Below are 17,001 nucleotides of genomic sequence, written 5' to 3'. Positions count from 1 at the left end.
TGCAGGCCCTGAGGCCTGGCAGTGCAGCCTGGGGGCATCTCCCCGCTGGCAGGTCCCTGGTCTGCAGGCTACTCCCGGCGTCACCGAGCCCCCGGAGAGACGGCCACCCAGCCCGGCCACTGGCCGGGGTCCCCCAGGTCAGGCGACTGGCCCCTTGGCCCAGGCAGCCTGTGCTCTGGCACCACTGACTGAGGGGAGAGGCCCCCTGCTTAGCCCCCACCCAGCCCCCGTTCTTCCAGCCCAGGGCCCCCCACCCAGCCCCTGTGCCCCCAAACCAGCACCCCCCGCCCAGCCCCCGTTGCCCCAACCCAGCGCCCCCCCCCGCACACTGGGGTTGGCAGTGATGGAGGGGAGAGAACTGCTCCCCTCTGTAACCTCCCAGCCCTGCAGTGCCCTGGCGGAGGGCAGGTGCTGATGGAAAGGCTCGGCCCTGACCTCCTGCACGAGGGTTCCCTGTGAGAGGGGCCTCCAAGGGGCTGGGACTGCCCCAGAGCCGCCCTCCGAGTGGTGCCGCAGCAGGGCCGAGCCGGCGTCCCGTGGCAGAGACATTCAATGAAATCAGCCTATCCTGCAATGCCACCCACACAGGCCATAGGGGGATTTCATCAGACATCTCCTACCACCCCTCGCCCCCACGGGCACAGAGCTGGGCACCACCCGTCCCTCCTCTACAGACCCACCCCACCCCTGCGGGCACAGAGCCGGGCACTGCCCATCCCTCCTCTACCGCCCTGCCCCCGCGGGCACAGAGCCGGGCACCGCCCATCCCTCCTCTACCGACCCACCCCACCCCTGCGGGCACAGAGCCGGGCACTGCCCATCCCTCCTCTACCACCCTGCCCCCACGGGCACAGAGCCGGGCACTGCCCATCCCTCCTCTACTTACCCACCCCTGCGGGCACAGAGCCGGGCACCGCCCATCCCTCCTCTACCGACCCACCCCACCCCCACGGGCACAGAGCCAGGCACTGCCCATCCCTCCTCTACCGACCCACCCCACCCCCACGGGCACAGAGCCAGGCACTGCCCATCCCTCCTCTACTGACCCACCCCCGCGGGCACAGAGCCAGGCACTGCCCATCCCTCCTCTACTTACCCATCCCCGCGGGCACAGAGCCGGGCACCGCCCATCCCTCCTCTACTGACCCACCCCCGCGGGCACAGAGCCGGGCACTGCCCATCCCTCCTCTACTGACCCACCCCACCCCTGCGGGCACAGAGCCGGGCACCGCCCATCCCTCCTCTACTGACCCACCCCCGCGGGCACAGAGCCGGGCACTGCCCATCCCTCCTCTACTGACCCACCCCACCCCTGCGGGCACAGAGCCGGGCACTGCCCATCCCTCCTCTACCACCCTGCCCCCACGGGCACAGAGCCGGGCACCGCCCATCCCTCCCCTACTGACCCACCCCATCCCTGCGAGCACAGAGCTGGGCACCACCCATACCTCCTCTCCTGCCCCGCCCCCCACAGGGCCCCTACCGCCCCCCCACAGCCCCCTGCTCTCAGCACATGGGAGCTCTCAGCCCCAAGTGTACAAGGGCTCTGCTCTAACCACTGTGTAACCAGCTGTGCTGTAGCAGGGTGTGTGTGTGTGTGTGTGTGTGTGTGTGTGTGTGTCACAGAGGGTGTGGGGCTCCTGCTGAGGGTAACCTGGTGACCAGGTGACACCTCTGGGCTGCAGACAAAGGGGGAGGTGGAGCCTGAGGGGTTTGAATTGGAACTGGGAGTTGGAAGCAGTGAGTCTGGGCTGGGAGAGAGAGAGACAAAGGAGGGGGCCAGGCCCCGGCTCTGGGACCCCTTGGGGCCTCCTCTCCCCAGCGTGGATGGGACTGGCTGTCTCTGCCGGCTGCACTGACTCCTCTGTACGACGCTGTGTCCTGTCGGCTAATAAACCCGCTGTTCTCCTGCTGAGTGAGAGTCACTCCTGCCTGCGGGCGGGTGCAGAGCTTGGGGACCCCTGAACCCCATCACACTCCTGCCTGCAGATGGGTGCAGAGCTTGGGAACCCCTGAACCCCATCACACTCCTGCCTGCGGCCAGGTGCAGAGCTTGGGGACCCCTGAACCCCCTCACACTCCTGCCTGCGGATGGGTGCAGAGCTTGGGAACCCCTGAACCCCATCACACTCCTGCCTGCGGCCAGGTGCAGAGCTTGGGGACCCCTGAACCCCCTCACACTCCTGCCTGCGGATGGGTGCAGAGCTTGGGAACCCCTGAACCCCATCACACTCCTGCCTGCGGCCAGGTGCAGAGCTTGGGGACCCCTGAACCCCCTCACACTCCTGCCTGCGGATGGGTGCAGAGCTTGGAGACCCCTGAACCCCCTCACACTCCTGCCTGCAGACGGGTGCAGAGCTTGGGGACCCCTGAACCCCCTCACACACCTGCCTGCAGACGGCTGCAGAGCTTGGGGACCCCGAACCCCCTCACACACCTGCCTGCGGATGGGTGCAGAGCCTGGGGACCCCTGAACCCCCTCACACTCCTGCCTGCAGACGGGTGCAGAGCTTGCGGACTCCTGAACCCCCTCACACTCCTGCCTGCAGATGGGTGCAGAGCTTGGAGACCCCTGAACCCCCTCACACGCCTGCCTGCAGATGGGTGCAGAGCCTGGGGAACCCTGGACCCCTCACACTGCTGCCTGCAGATGGGTGCAGAGCCTGGGGACCCCTGAACCCCTCCCACCAGCGTTCTAGCTCTGCGCCAGCTGTGCTCAGAGCAGTGTCTGACAGATGCTGGCGAGTCCCTGTGCCTGTCTGTGGCGTGCCTGTGTGTGAAGCTGTGAGCACTGCCCGGCGGAGGGCCAGGCACGGTGGAGGATTGCCTGGCCAGGCACAGCACAACGCACGCCCCGCTGGGCCAGGGACTTGGCTGGGCCGTGGCCCATGTCACAGCGCCCCCGGGAGGCCGGGCAGGTACCCTGATCAGGTGAGCCCAGGCAGGACTTTCCCTCATCATGGGCCAGGTGCAGGGACACCCCGGGAGTCACCATTTGGTATTATCGGCAATCCCCATGTGATGGGGTTCAGGGGTCCCCCTGCACTGCACCCCGTCCGCTGGCAGGAGAGACTCTCACTCAGCAGGTACAACAGAAGGTTTATTAGACAACAGATGCCCAGTTTCTCACAGAAGTGACAGTACAGCAGCCAGAGACAGTCCTTCCAACCCGTCCTGGGGAGACGACCCCGATGGGTGCCCCTCTGGGGTGTAGCTTTCCCCCTCCTCAGGCTGGCTGCCTTCCAGCTCTCTCTTCCCCTAGCCTCAAACTGCCGCCCCCGATTCAAACCCAGCTCAGCTCCTCCCTGCTCTTTGTTCAGGCAGAGGTGTTACCTGCCAGTTGTAGCCCCAGGGTCATCCTTAGCCACTGGGAGCTGCTGCTTGCCTCGGACATCCAGCCTGACTCACACATGCACCCCCCCCACTCCATCACATCTCTCCCCGCTTCCAGACCGCACTGAGCGGGATCACTTAGCCAGTGACCTGGGGAAGTTCGGGGCCCTCCCTGCGTGACAGGGCATCGGCTATGGTCATTACACCCCAGCCTGGCAGCTGGCAGGGCCACCTCTGCTCTGGCCTGAGCCGACCCGGACTGGGGATCCGGCCTGACAAAGGACGCGCTCCACCCTGCAAAGGTCCCTGCCCGCCTGCCAGGCCCACCTGCTGCAGTCTGCCCCTGGGCTTTGTGCTGGCGTGTGGGGAGGGATCACTGCAACCCTCTGACACCCGCGTCCGTCTGGCCTTTCCCACCTGCCCTGCAGCTGCTGGACGCTAAAGCGCCGGCCCAGCGCACTCTGGGGGGCCAGGTCTGAGCCATGCACCGAGCGGGGCTGAGGCCGGGCCCCTGGGGCGGGAAGAGCCTGTGTGGATGGGGGGCGATTGGTTCTCAGCACCTCTCCTGGGTGAGGGGGGGCCGGGCTGTGGCCCCAGGGGAGCTGGAGTGGGGGGGGTTGCTGGGTGGTTTGAGGAGGGGCCGGGCTGTGGCCCCAGGGGAGCTGGAGTTGGGGGGAGGTTGCTGGGTGGTGTGAGGAGGGGCCGGGCTGCGGCCCCAGGGGAGCTGGAGTGGGGGGGGTTGCTGGGGGGTGTGAGGAGGGGACGGGTTGTAGCCCCAGGGGAGCTGGAGTGGGGGGAGTTGCTGGGGGGTGTGAGGGGGGGCCGGGCTGCGCCCCAGGGGAGCTGGAGTGGGGGGGGTTGCTGGGGGGTGTGAGGAGGGACCAGGCTGGCGCCCCAGGGGAGCTGGAGTGGGGGGGTTGCTGGGTGGTGTGAGGGGGGGGCGGGGCTGGGCCCCAGGGGAGCTGGAGTGGGGGGCGTTGCTGGGTGGTTTCTGGCCGTGCTCCATGGGGCAGGTTGGTGCCTTGCACGGGAGGTCCCAGGTGGGGCTGTGTGATGGGGTTCAGGGGTCCCCCTGCACTGCACCCCGTCCGCTGGCAGGAGAGACTCTCACTCAGCAGGTACAACAGGAGGTTTATTAGGCAACAGATGCCCAGTTTCTCACAGAAGCGTCAGCATAGCAGCCAGTGACAGTCCTTCCAACCCGTCCTGGGGAGAAGACCCCGAGGGGTGCCCCTCTGGGGTGTAGCTTCCCCCTCCTCAGGCTGGCTGCCTTCCAGCTCTCTGTTCCCCTAGCCTCTAACTGCCGCCCCCGATTCAAAACCAGCTCGGCTCCTCCCTGCTCTTTGTTCAGGCAGAGGTGTTACCTGCCAGTTGTAGCCCCAGGGTCATCGTTAGCCACTGGGAGCTGCTGCTTGTCTCTCACATCCAGCCTGACTCACACACGCACCCCCCCCCCCCGACTCCATCACAGGCTGCGAGTGCCCCCCCTCCGCCCCCGTTACCAGCTGGCCTGGGTTTGGCTCAGCCGCCCGGGACCCCTGCGACATTCCACCCTGCCTGGCAGGCGGCTGCTCGGGGGCACTGCCAGTGCGCCTCTGCCGTCCTCGTGCCCAGGCGCTGTCCCCCACCAGACGCTGCCCCCGCCCCGCGCAGCCCCTGTGGCGGTGAGTCCCGCAGGGTCCCGGCTCTCCCCGGGAGGACGCAGGCAGCCCCAGGTGGCAGCGGGAGTTACTCCTGTCCTGAGGGGAAGGGTCAGGCCCCAGAGGCACTGGCACGGCCGCACTTTGGATTCTTTCCCCCACACCGCTCAGCCCCCACTGCAGCCCTGCGCCAGCCTGTCCCGCCCGGGCCAGAGGGGCCCAGCACCCGAGTGGGGAAGGGCCCCGAGCCCGCCCTGCGCCAGCCTGTCCCGCCCGGGCCAGAGGGGCCCAGCACCCGAGTGGGGAAGGGCCCCGAGCCCGCCCTGCGCCAGCCTGTCCTGCCTGGGTCACAGGGGCCCAGGACCCAAGTGGGGAAGGGCCCCCAGCCCCATTCCCTGCCCCTGCGCCAGCCTGTTGTGCGGTGGGGCTGGGTGGGATCTGGTGTCCCCGCGTGGGGAGGGCTGGCACGGGCGCAGCTCAGCGGGGTGCTGGGGGGCTGCGCGGTGCCCACCCTGTGCCAGGGGTGGGGTGGGTTGGGCTACGCACCAGGCGTTGCAGCTGCGGTGGATCTTGCTGCCCGGCGGGTAGGTCTCCCCGGCGTGCTCGCAGGGGCACATGGCCGGCGGGACGCACTGCCCGCTGTCGTCCAGCACCAGGGACCCAGGGCAGTTACAGCCGGCCACGCACAGCGCCAGGGCCGGGCAGGGGCCCACCTCGCCCGCACGCAGCGCCGCACAGCTCTTCCCGCAGGGGGCACTGCACTCCTGGTACACCTGCCCCCCGCTGCACGGCACCCCTGTGGGGAGAGGGGCACAGGGCCATAGGGCAGGAGCCTCGGCTTCCTCGCATGGGGCACGGACCTGCCCCACTGCCGGCCCCCTTCTGCAGAGCCCCCCTCCTCTGCAGAGCCCCCCGCTCCCCCAGCCCTTCTGCAGAGCCAGGCCCCCATCCCCTCCCCCGCCCCTCCCCCAGAGCCAGTCCCCCATCCCCCCACCCCATCCCCTCCCCCGCCCCTTCTGCAGAGCCCACCCCTCCATCCCCTCCCCATCCCCTTCTACAGAGCCCCCCCTCCCCATCCCCTCCCCTGCCCTTTCTGCAGAGCCAGCCCCCCATCCCCCCACCTCTTCTCATTTCCCCCTCCCCCACACATCCCCTCCCCCGCCCCCCCAGATGCAGCGCCCCGGCAGTGCTGCCTCAGGGCAGGCTCCCCGCCCGGGCGGTCACTCACCGCACAAGGTCTGGTTCCGCCAGGGCACCGATGCCCCCTCCTGGGCACACTGCCGGGCGTAGGCGGCCAGGGCGCTGCACACACAGCCCTGGGCGGCCGCGCAGGCGCAGGCGTCGTGCAGGCACAGCTCGTAGTAGGGCTCCCGCTCCACCAGGCCGTGGCAGGGCTGTGGGCACCGCAGGGGCACGTCACCTGGGCGCCCCAGCTGGGGGCGCGTCACAACCCAGCCCCACACATGCACGCGCGCCCAGGCAGGGCAGGGCCACGTCGGCCGGGCACGTGGCAAGCGCTCCTGGGCCCTTCCCTGGTGCACACCCACCCACGCACACACACACGCACATGCTGTGATGGAGTGGGGGGAGTGCATGTGTGAGTCAGGCTGGATGTCCGAGGCAAGCAGCAGCTCCCAGTGGCTAAGGATGACCCTGGGGCTACAACTGGCAGGTAACACCTCTGCCTGAACAAAGAGCAGGGAGGAGCCGAGCTGGTTTTTTGAATCGGGGCGGCAGTTAGAGGCGAGGGGAAGAGGGAGCTGGAAGGCAGCCAGCCTGAGGAGGGGGAAGCTACACCCCAGAGGGGCACCCCTCGGGGTCTTCTCCCCAGGACAGGTTGGAAGGACTGTCTCTGGCTGCTGTACTGTCGCTTCTGTGAGAAACTGGGCTTCTGTTGCCTCATAAACCTCCTGTTGTACCTGCTGAGTGAGAGTCACTCCTGCCAGCGGACGGGGTGCAGTGCAGGGGGACCCCTGAACCCCATCACACATGCACGCACATGCACTGCCCACTGGGGTACCTGGCACACCCACACCCACACACGCTGCCACCGGGGTCCCTGGCACATGCCCACACACGCACACGCACATGCGTACACACACACTGCCCACTGGGGTACCTGGCACACCCACACCCACACACGCTGCCACCAGGGTCCCTGGCACACACGCGCACACACACACAGATGTGTGCGTGCACACACACACTCCCCACTGGGGTACCTGGCACACCCACACCCACACACGCTGCCACCAGGGTCCATGGCACACGCTTACACACACACACGTGCACACACACCCTGCTGTCGCCGGGGTTCCTGGCATGCACACACACACACGCACGCACGCACACTGGCGCTGCCACCGGGGTCCCTGGCACACGCACGCACACACACACGTGCGTGCACACACACATACACTGCCCACTGGGGTACCTGGCACACCCACACACGCTGCTACCGGGGTCTGTGGCACACGCGCACACACACACACGCACACGCCCCCTGCTGTCACCGGGGTCCCCAGCACACATGCGCACACACACATACTGGCGCTGCCGCTGTGGTCCCTGGCACACGCACACATCCCCGCTGCCGTGGGGTACCTGGAAGGCGGAGCTGTGCAGCACGGCGCAGGCGGCCTCGGCGAAGCCCCGGCGCTGGGCGTAGGTGCTGCAGGGGTCGAAGGGCAGGGGGCTGAGCTCAGGACACTCGCTCGAGGCCTGGAACTTGGTGGCGAAGGCGGCCACGCTGGCCTCCACGTCCCCGGCCGGGGTGCTGAACTCGTCCTGCTGGTTCCAGTTGTAGGTGCCGCACAGCCCTCGCACCTGCCAGAGCGAGTGGGGCTGAGACCCAGCCAGAGCCCCGGGTGGGGGGCAGCCGGTGAGCTCCCCGCACCCGCAGCGGGAGGGGAGCCCCTGCAGGGCCTGTCCCCGGGGGCACCCAGCAGGGCTGGGCGCTGAGACGTGACCATCGCGGCAGCCCCTGTCCTGGGCGCGCACCCAGTCGCGTGCGCCGGGGGCCAGGCGCGGTGCCCAGGGCAGCCGGTGCGGCATGCAGGCCGGGTGTGCCGCTCCCCGGCGCCGGTCGGGTCTGCGTTTGACCGTGTGCGTACCGGCCCTGGGCGCGCCTGAAAGGTTTCTTCCTGGGAGACCTCCTCAGGAGCTTGGCCACCCCGGTGAACAGGTCCCCAGGCCTGCCAGCGTTACGGCCGGTGGGCGTTAAATGGTGCCAGGCCCCAGCAGGGCACAGGGCGGTGACCGTTCAGACCAGTGTGTAAGCCACATCTGCAGCCTGAAAGGGACGGAGTCCTGCACGCACCAGTCACCTGCTCCTGCCACCGGCTCCTTCCCCCAGGGGAGCCGCGGGATTCCCCCACACGGGCCGGGGGGCCTGGGAGCTCCCCTCCGGCTGGGGCGGCAGGAGCCCCCTGCTGGGAACAGCGCCGGAAGGGGGGCTGACCCGGCCAGCGAAGGGCGTATCCAGAGACTTGTAGGAGAGCCGCCGGCTCCCCCTGCCGCAGCCGGCACCACGGCCTGTGCGACTGCTGCACCCACTGTGGCAGCTGCACCCGTTGTACCCGCACCCGTGTCCGTCTGGCCTTTCCCACCCACCCTGCAGCTGCTGGATGCTAAAGCGCCGGCCCAGCGCACTCTGGGGGGCCAGGTCTGAGCCATGCACCAAGCGGGGCTGGGGCCGGGCCCCTGGGGCGGGAAGAACCTGTGTGGATGGGGGGCGATTGGTGCTCAGCACTAATCCTGGGTGATGGGCGGGCTGGGCTGGGGCTCCAGGGGAGCTGGAGTCGGGGGGGGGGGTTGCTGGGTGGTGCGGGGGGCAGCCGGGCTGCGCCCCAGGGGAGCTGGAGTCGGGGGGGGGGTTGCTGGGTGGTGCGGGGGGCGGCCGGGCTGCGCCCCAGGGGAGCTGGAGTCGGGGGGGGGGTTGCTGGGTGGTGCGGGGGGCGGCCGGGCTGCGCCCCAGGGGAGCTGGAGTCGGGGGGGGGTTGCTGGGTGGTGCGGGGGGCGGCCGGGCTGCGCCCCAGGGGAGCTGGAGTCGGGGGGGGGGGTTGCTGGGTGGTGCGGGGGGCGGCCGGGCTGCGCCCCAGGGGAGCTGGAGTCGGGGGGGGGTGTTGCTGGGTGGTTTCTGGCCAGCCAGCCTGGCACAGCCGTGCTCCGTGGGACGGGTTGGCTGCCCACAGCCCTGGGCTGTCAGTCGCCCTGTCTCTAAGCAAGTGGCCCTGGTTTATCCCTCTCAGCGGTGCCCCAGGAACCTCCCCTCTCCCAGGGCTGCAGGACGCGGACTCCCGCTGTGCCAGGCCTGGGGCTGAGACCCCGAGCCCTGCCACAGCAGCCACTAAAGCCTGGCACAGGCCTGGCCCCGCTTGGAGCCGGCCACTCGCCCGAGGCCCACGGCCGGGCCCTTCTCCCTCTGGCTTGCCAGGGCCGGCGCCCTGGGCCTCGCTCACCTTGCTGGCGAAGCTGGGCTGGAGGGTGATGTAGGCGGTGGGGAGCTCCAGCCCCCACAGCACGTGGGCCCCGAAGGCCTGGAGCAGCAGGAAGGAGGACGAGGCCCGTCGGATGCTCAGGTCTGCGCTGACGAAGGGCAGGGCCACCTCCTGCCCGTTCACAGCCACGTCGCCTGCAGCCAGGAAGGGAGCCCAGGGGCAAGGGAGATGCACACGGACAGGCTGTGACCTGGCTCCTGACCCTCCACCCGCCTGCTGGCCCCTGCCAGCCATGGGACCAGCCTGCCACTGGTGCCCCGTGCCCCACACCCCGCAGCCCACCCGCTGTCCTGCCCGTCCGGGGAGGGGCTGCGAGCTGCCCGCCCGCCGGCCAAGCCCAGCTCACCTGTGGTGCGGAGCCGGGCAGTGGTCCTGTGCGCTGTCACCGTGATGGCCTGGAGGCAGCTCCCGGCCCCTTGGCTGCCACACGCCGCCTTCTCGGCCGTGATCAGCAGCTTCCCATCCACAAAGTCCTGCCGGGCAACGGTCCCCGGCCTGTGAGGGCTGAGACACGGCCCCCCAGGCCTCCCCAGCGGGGCAGGGACCTGCCCCCCGCGCTCTGTCCTGCACGTGGGCTGGCGGGTGGGCACAGGCCCCTGCAGAGCCCTGGGCGCTGCACTGGCGTGTCACTGGGGCTCTCTGAATGGGCCCAGACACCCCACCCCGCCTCAACCCACGCCTGGGGATTCCCTCCTGCCCACGGCACCGGGCACTGCCCCCCTGGCTCCTCTGGCCTCCCAGGAGCTCCCTGGGCACCGGCTCCTGCCCCCCTCCCCAGCAGCCTCCCCCCACCCCAGCAGCCTCCCTGCACCTCCCACCCCGGCAGCCTCCCCCCACCCCAGCAGCCTCCCCACACCTCCCGCGCTGGCAGCCTCCCCCCACCCCAGCAGCCTCCCTGCACCCCCCACCCCGGCAGCCTCCCCACACCTCCCGCGCTGGCAGCCTGGCCGCTCACCTGCACCAGGGTGTACTGGCAGGTGCCGTGGAAGGAGTACCGCTTCTGGTCGAAGGTGACGTAGTGCGCGTCCCCGATCAGGGCGCACTCGGCCGAGCACTTGTCCTGTGAGCAGTGCCAGCGCCCGCCCCGGCATGTGCTGCGGGGACAGCGTGAGAGGGGGGCACGGGGTCTCCACGCTGGCCAAGCCCCACCCCGTACAACGGGCCCCAGCTGCTGCCTCCCAGGCTGCTGGACATTGCGGGAGCCTCTCAGCTCAGCCTGGGGCTCCCCAACAGCTGCCTGGGCCTCTGGTCCCAGCTCCCCGTCTCTGCTTCCCCACCAGTCACTCCCTGCCCCAGCCCACTGGGCCCGACCTCCATGGGCCTCCTCTGCCGCTCCAGGAGGTGGCCCCAGGCCCTAGCTGCGGGGAAGGGCTGGGAGTGGGGTAGGGCAGCCGGGGTGAGGCAGGGGGACCCGCAGGCTCCCCAGGAGGTTCCTCTCACGGCAGGGGGCCCTACAGGCTCTCTCCACCCTGGGGGCAGGAGGGTCCCATGATAGCTCCCCGCTGTGCCACTGGGGGCCCCGGCGCTGCGCTCCTCACCAGCGGTTGCAGTGCTGCTGGATGCTCTGGCCCGGGGCGTACCGCTGGCGCCGGTGGTAGCAGGGGCAGTCGGCCTCGGGGACGCAGGCCCCCCCCTCCAGGTAGAGGCCCGGGGGGCACTCGCAGCCACTCACGCACTCCTCCCGGCAGTGCCCCTCCTCGCCGGTGCCCACGGCGGCACAGCTGGCCGGGCACGAGGACACGCAATCCGAGTACTGCTTCCCCTGGCCGCACGGCTTCTCTGCAGGGACAGCCACCCAGCGCCTCAGCCGGCCCCAGCCGGGCAGTGCCCACTCTGCCAGGCAGCTGGAGGCAGGCGCCCAGGGACCAGCCACCACAGCCTCTGCCCACCGCCCTGCCCACCTTCGGGGACGCACGGGGGAGATGTTGCCACCCCCATGCAGGCCCGAGCCAGCGGGCGAGAGGAACGCCTCCCCGCCGGCAGCAGGAGCGAGTCCCTTACCCACTCGCCGGCCGCTGCACCCAGCAGGCGCCTGGGGGAGTGTGCAGGGAGGTGTGGGAGGGGTGTGTGCGTGGGCCGGGGCTGAGTCAGAGACAGTGTGTGGGGCCGGGAGGAGACCTGGGGGAAGGCAGCGGGTGTGAGGGCAGCGTAGAGGGCACTGTGGTTCCAGGTGGATGTGGACGTGGACGTGGACGTGGACGTGGACGTGGACGTGGGAGTGGTGTGCGCATGGGGAGTGACACGGGAGCATGCGGCAGGTGTGAGGGCAGCAGGGAGGGTGCTGTGGTGTCAGGGTGGGCCTGGCTGTGGGGTGGCCCTCTGGGGCGGGCGCTGGCCCCTACCACAGAAGCCGGGCCTCCGCCAGTCCAGGTGGACGTGCTGCTGGGCACAGTCGCGGGCGTAGCTGGCGAAGGTGTCGCAGACGGCCTGGTGCTGCCCGGCTCTCGCGCCCCCCGCCTGGCAGTAGGAGAACATGCAGGCGTCGTAGAACCCACCCGGGTCCACCTGCCGGGAGAGAGGCTGGCTCAGCGGGCGTGGGGGGCGCAGGGCCAGGGAGGGTGCGGGGTACCTCCGTGCCCTGACCTCGGCGTGGCAGCGGCTGAAGGGGCTGGTCAGCAGCTTCCGGCACACGGCCTCGGCCTCCTGCCTGAGGGCACTGGCCTCCGCAGCGTCGCAGCTGTGTCCCGCCTCCGCCGCGTCCTGGCACGGGCGCTGTTCCCGGGCAGAGCAGAGACCCTGTCAGTGACAGGGCCCACCCTGCCGTCACCCCAGTGCCCCTGAAGCCACCCTGGGGGAGACCACCTGCCCCCCCCACACAGCCCCCCAGGCCGTCCCCCCACGGCCAACCCCCCCCCTCGGCTGCGGCCGCTGCCAGCTGGGCAGGGAGTACCCGGCTGGGGCCATGGGCTCTAGGTGCCAGCGGCGCCCCAGGGGGGAGGATCCCACCTTCCCCCTCCCTGGGCCCGTTGGAGGTGGAGCCCATCCCCAGTACCTCCGGGCTGGCACCCGGGACCCTCCAGGAGTTGCCGAAGCTGGCGGCGGAGGTGGCCAAGTCCCCTCCCAGGCGCAGGAAGTCATCTGTGAACACAAGGGGCTGGCAGGCGGGCGCGACACCGCCCGGGGCAGGTGGCCGGTCGGGATCTGGGCTGCACCGTTGGGCCAGGGACCCCAGTGGCTCTGGACAGCCCCATGCACTGGGCCACTGACCTCCAGCAGGTGGGGCCGGCCAGCTCCCTACCGACTGCACCCGTCCCGCTGGCTCCATGGCACAGAGCAGCCCCACGGCTCCACGGGGACCAGGGCAGAGCCTGGGGCAGGGGTCTCACAGCACTCCCTGCCAGGAGCACAGGGCACACGGACCAGGGCAACCCCCAGCCTCTTGGGCAGGCGCCCCCCAGCGCACAGAGTGGGGAAGCCCTGAGTGCCGGGGGTGGACGACAAAGTGGGTGGGGGTGCACATTCTTCTAGGGGCTCCTGGTCGTACGGGGACCCCAGTCACAACAGCTGCCCCCCGACGCAGAAAGCTGGCAATGCTGCGCCCCCGCTGGCGGGTGGGGGATGGGACTAGATAGGCACACATGCGCGCGCACACACAAACACACACACGCACGCACACACACAAAAACACATGCACGCACACTCAGGCACACGTGCACACGCACGCACGCGCACGCACACAAAAACACACACACACACACACACTCAGGCACACGCGCACACGCGCGTTGTCAGTCTCCAGCCTCAGCTCACTCCATGCATGGTTCCAGACGCCAGCGGCTGCTGTGCGTGTTCCCAGCCCCACCCCAGCCAGATGGGGGGGCGTGCAGCACCAAGCTGGGGGGTAAATACCCCGGGCACTGCCGGCGAGCCAGAGGCAGGCCTGGGGGAGAAGAGCCCCAGGGTGCAAGGGTGAGCTGGCGCCTCCCCCAGCAGAGGGGAGGGTGGCAGGCTGGATCCTGGGCACCAGGGCGGGCGCCCCGCAGGGTGGGGATGTGCAGGGACCAGGCGGGGGAGGGGAGGTGCTCCCCGGGCAGTGAGCAGGGCGGGCGCCCCGCAGGGTGGGGATGTGCAGGGACCAGGCGGGGGAGGGGAGGTGCTCCCCGGGCAGTGAGCAGGGCGGGCGCCCCGCAGGGTGGGGATGTGCAGGGACCAGGCGGGGGAGGGGAGGTGCTCCCCGGGCAGTGAGCAGGGCGGGCGCCCCGCAGGGTGGGGATGTGCAGGGACCAGGCGGGGGAGGGGAGGTGCTCCCCGGGCAGTGAGCAGGGCGGGCGCCCCGCAGGGTGGGGATGTGCAGGGACCAGGCGGGGGAGGGGAGGTGCTCCCCGGGCAGCGAGCAGGGCGGGCGCCCCGCAGGGTGGGGATGTGCAGGGACCAGGCGGGGGAGGGGAGGTGCTCCCCGGGCAGTGAGCAGGGCGGGCGCCCCGCAGGGCCGCGCTCACCGGCAGGGTTGTCGTTGTACGTCCCGCAGAGCCCACGCGTTGCGCCCCACAGTTCCCGGCTGACCGTCACGTGCACCGTGTCGCGCCCGTCCCACTTGACGCGCACACCCAGGCCGCTCTCCACGAAGACGAAGTCCCCGAGCCAGCGGACGCTGATGCCTGCGGGGGGAGTGGGGGGTGGCTGAGCCGGCGCAGACGGGCAGGCCGGGGCAGGGCAATGGGATGAGCCGGCGTGGGGCTGTCTGCAGCGGGCGCTGGGAGCCCCGGGGCTGGACTGGCAGGGCCCTGGGCATGGGACTGTGAGTGGCTCCCGCCTGGCATGGCCCAGGTGGTCCTTGTGTGCCTGAAGCACGTCCCATTGCTCCGAGCTGGCCGTGGCCCAGACCCTCCCCAGGGCACGTGCCGCGGGTCCCAGCCCTGCCCAGCGGGCGCAGGGGAGCTCAGTGCCAGGCGCCTGAAGACCCCAGGGAGCCCGACACAGGGCGCCCGGAACTGTGCCAGGCAGCTGGGCGGGTCAGTAGCCCCCGAGTGCCGTGTGCCAGCCCCAGGGCTCTCCCTCCCCAGCTCCCTGCCCCTCACCGTCCTGCAGGAGCGGTTGCGCCTCCGGCACCACGGCCCCGTTCACGGAGAGGTTCCGGCCCTGAGCCACGACCAGGTGCAGCCCGAAGAGCATGCGCAGCGCCTGCGGGGAGGCGGCAGCCCTGAGCCACGCAGCGCTGGTGGCGGAGGGCGGCACGTGGCCCTGGGCCTTCACGCTGCGGGGATGAGCCCCCAGCAGGTCGGCCCCCCCTCCGCCAGGACACGCCGGAGCCGGCCGCCAGCCGTGGGGCCCGGGCAGGCGCAGCTCAGCCGGCCAGGTCCTGCGCCCCGAAGCGCTGCAGAGTGGGAGCAGGGGCCTTCTCCGCACCCAGGCCTGGGCGGATGGGCACCATCCCAGCGCCTCCAAACCCGGCGGGGGCTCTGCTACTGCACTGGGCGGCCCTGAACCCCTCCTGCGTGGCCTACAGGGAACACCGGCTCCCCCTCAGCTGCTCTGCCCCCCGCCCGCACCTGGCACTGCCCCCCGGCCCGGCGGGTCCCAGAGGCGCGGCGCGGCGCGGGGCCGTACCCGGGGGCAGTGCCCAGGCGGTGCGCAGGCCCCGTGGCCCGAGGAGACCTGCACGGCCCAGGTGCCATCGGAGGCGGTGGCCAGGCTGTAGGTGCAGCCCCCGGCGAAGCGGAAGAGTTTGCCGTCGAAGCTGCGGTAGTGGATGCCGGCCCAGGTGACGCAGGTGGCGAAGAGGCGCTGGGGTTGCCGGCTCTGCCCCAGCAGGGCCGTGGGGGGCGAGGGCCGGAGGAGGAAGGGGGCCGGCCGGTCGCCTGTGGAGGAGCAGGGGCCAGTCAGGCAGCGGGTCCGACACGGCGGAGAGACGCCCTGCGGCAGCACCGGAGCACAGGACACGCTGGGACCTGCCGTGGGGCGAGGGAAGGAGCCAGGGGCCAATTCTGCCCACCGGGGGGCTGCTCCCAGCTCAGCTGCCAGGGCCCTGGGGTCTGTCCTGAGGCACGGCTGGCCAGGTCCAGGGGAGCGCACAGCAGGGCCCCCATCCCCCCATGGCTGGCATGCGGCACCGGGGAGGAGCGCGGCCCCATGGCGTGTGCACCCCGGGCGCCGTAGTGGGGGACGTGTGTGTGTGTGTGTGTGTGTCACCGAGGGCGGGGGGCTCCTACTGGGGGTAACCTGGAGACCAGGTGACACCTCTGGGCTGCAGACAAAGGGGGAGGTGGAGCCTGAGGGGTTTGAATTGGAACTGGGAGTTGGGAGCAGCGAGTCTGGGCTGGGAGAGAGAGAGACAAAGGAGGGGGCCAGGCCCCAGCTCTGGGACCCCTCGGGGCCTCCTCTCCCCAGCGTGGATGGGACTGGCTGTCTCTGCCGGCTGCACTGACTCCTCTGTACGACGCTGTGTCCTGTCGGCTACTAAACCCGCTGTCCTCCTGCTGAGTGAGAGTCACTCCAGCCTGCGGCCGGGTGCAGAGCCTGGGAACCCCTGAACCCCATCACACTCCTGCCTGCAGACGGGTGCAGAGCCTGGGGACCCCTGACCCCATCACAGCCTGTGGGGCGGCTGGCTCGCCGGGGACACCGGCACTGGGCACGCAGAGGCCCCCCTCCCCCCTAAGCAGCACTGGCCTGGCAGGGGCAGGTGGGTGCAGTGGAGGCAGAGCGCGGAGGAGGAGTTCTTCCAGCTGCGGCCCCACGGGCGCCCGCAGCACTCGGCCAGGCTCAGCAGGGACTGGTTCCAGGCGCCCGGCCCAGCCTGGCACTGCCACGTGGCAAAGCAGAGCCCCAGGAAGCCCCCGCCTGCGGAGAGCAAGGGACATGGTCAGGGTCTGTCCTCATCGGGGCCCCACTGCCCCCCGGAGAGCCCCGAGCCAAACCCTTGTGTGACCACAGCGGCGCCAGCCCCCGTGGCACCTGGCGTGGCTGCAGGGCTCCTCTGGGGCTGGACTCGAGCTCAGTGTGATGGCTCCTGTCCCCGAGCTCTGCAACCTCCTCCCCAGCTCGACACAGCTCCCCCTGAACCCAAACCCGCTGCCCCAGCCCGACACCCCGCGCGCAGCTCCCCCCGATCCCACACCCACTGCCCCAGCCCGACACCCCGCGCCCAGCTCCCCCCGAACCCAAACCCACTGCCCCAGCCCGACACCCCGTGCCCAGCTCCCCCCAATCCTACCCCCACTGCCCCAGCCCAGCTCCCCTCAATCCTACCCCCCACTGCCCCAGCCCAACATCCTGCGCCCAGCTTCCCCCGAACCCAAACCCACTGCCCCAGCCCGACACCCCGCGCCCAGCTCCCCCCAATCCCACACCCACTGCCCCAGCCCGACACCCCGCGCCCAGCTCCCCCCAATCCCACACCCACTGCCCCAGCCTGACACCCCGTGCCCAGCTCCCCCCAATCCCACACCCACTGCCCCAGCCCGACACCCCGTGCCCAGCTCCCCCCAATCCTACCCCCACTGCCCCAGCCCAGCTCCCCCCAATCCTACCCCCCACTTCCCCAGCCCGACACCCTGCACCCGGCTCCCCCCAGTCCCACACCCACTGCC

At 70.7% G+C, this 17,001-nt stretch overlaps 1 protein-coding gene across 1 annotated transcript in view; it reads right to left on the bottom strand.

Annotated features, from left to right (window-relative positions):
* The window catches only part of LOC142008354 (SCO-spondin-like), a 157,040-nt gene that overhangs the window by 122,607 nt on the left and 17,432 nt on the right, over positions 1–17,001 (bottom strand). Inside the window, exons 5-18 of the mRNA XM_074985534.1 lie at positions 16,082–16,252; positions 15,057–15,270; positions 14,491–14,603; positions 13,912–14,070; positions 12,465–12,550; positions 12,056–12,184; positions 11,815–11,977; positions 11,011–11,251; positions 10,428–10,566; positions 9,819–9,945; positions 9,434–9,606; positions 7,578–7,799; positions 6,202–6,367; positions 5,520–5,769 (exon numbers count right to left, since the gene is read on the bottom strand). Coding sequence (XP_074841635.1) covers positions 5,520–5,769; positions 6,202–6,367; positions 7,578–7,799; positions 9,434–9,606; positions 9,819–9,945; positions 10,428–10,566; positions 11,011–11,251; positions 11,815–11,977; positions 12,056–12,184; positions 12,465–12,550; positions 13,912–14,070; positions 14,491–14,603; positions 15,057–15,270; positions 16,082–16,252 — 2,353 coding nt within the window. The remainder of the gene's footprint in view (positions 1–5,519; positions 5,770–6,201; positions 6,368–7,577; positions 7,800–9,433; positions 9,607–9,818; positions 9,946–10,427; positions 10,567–11,010; positions 11,252–11,814; positions 11,978–12,055; positions 12,185–12,464; positions 12,551–13,911; positions 14,071–14,490; positions 14,604–15,056; positions 15,271–16,081; positions 16,253–17,001) is intronic.

This window comes from Carettochelys insculpta, chromosome 2 (assembly GCF_033958435.1).
Source record: "Carettochelys insculpta isolate YL-2023 chromosome 2, ASM3395843v1, whole genome shotgun sequence".
NCBI lineage: Eukaryota > Metazoa > Chordata > Testudines > Carettochelyidae > Carettochelys > Carettochelys insculpta.
The sequence above is the reverse complement of the archived record's forward strand: the minus strand, read 5'-3'. Positions and strand labels throughout refer to the sequence as shown.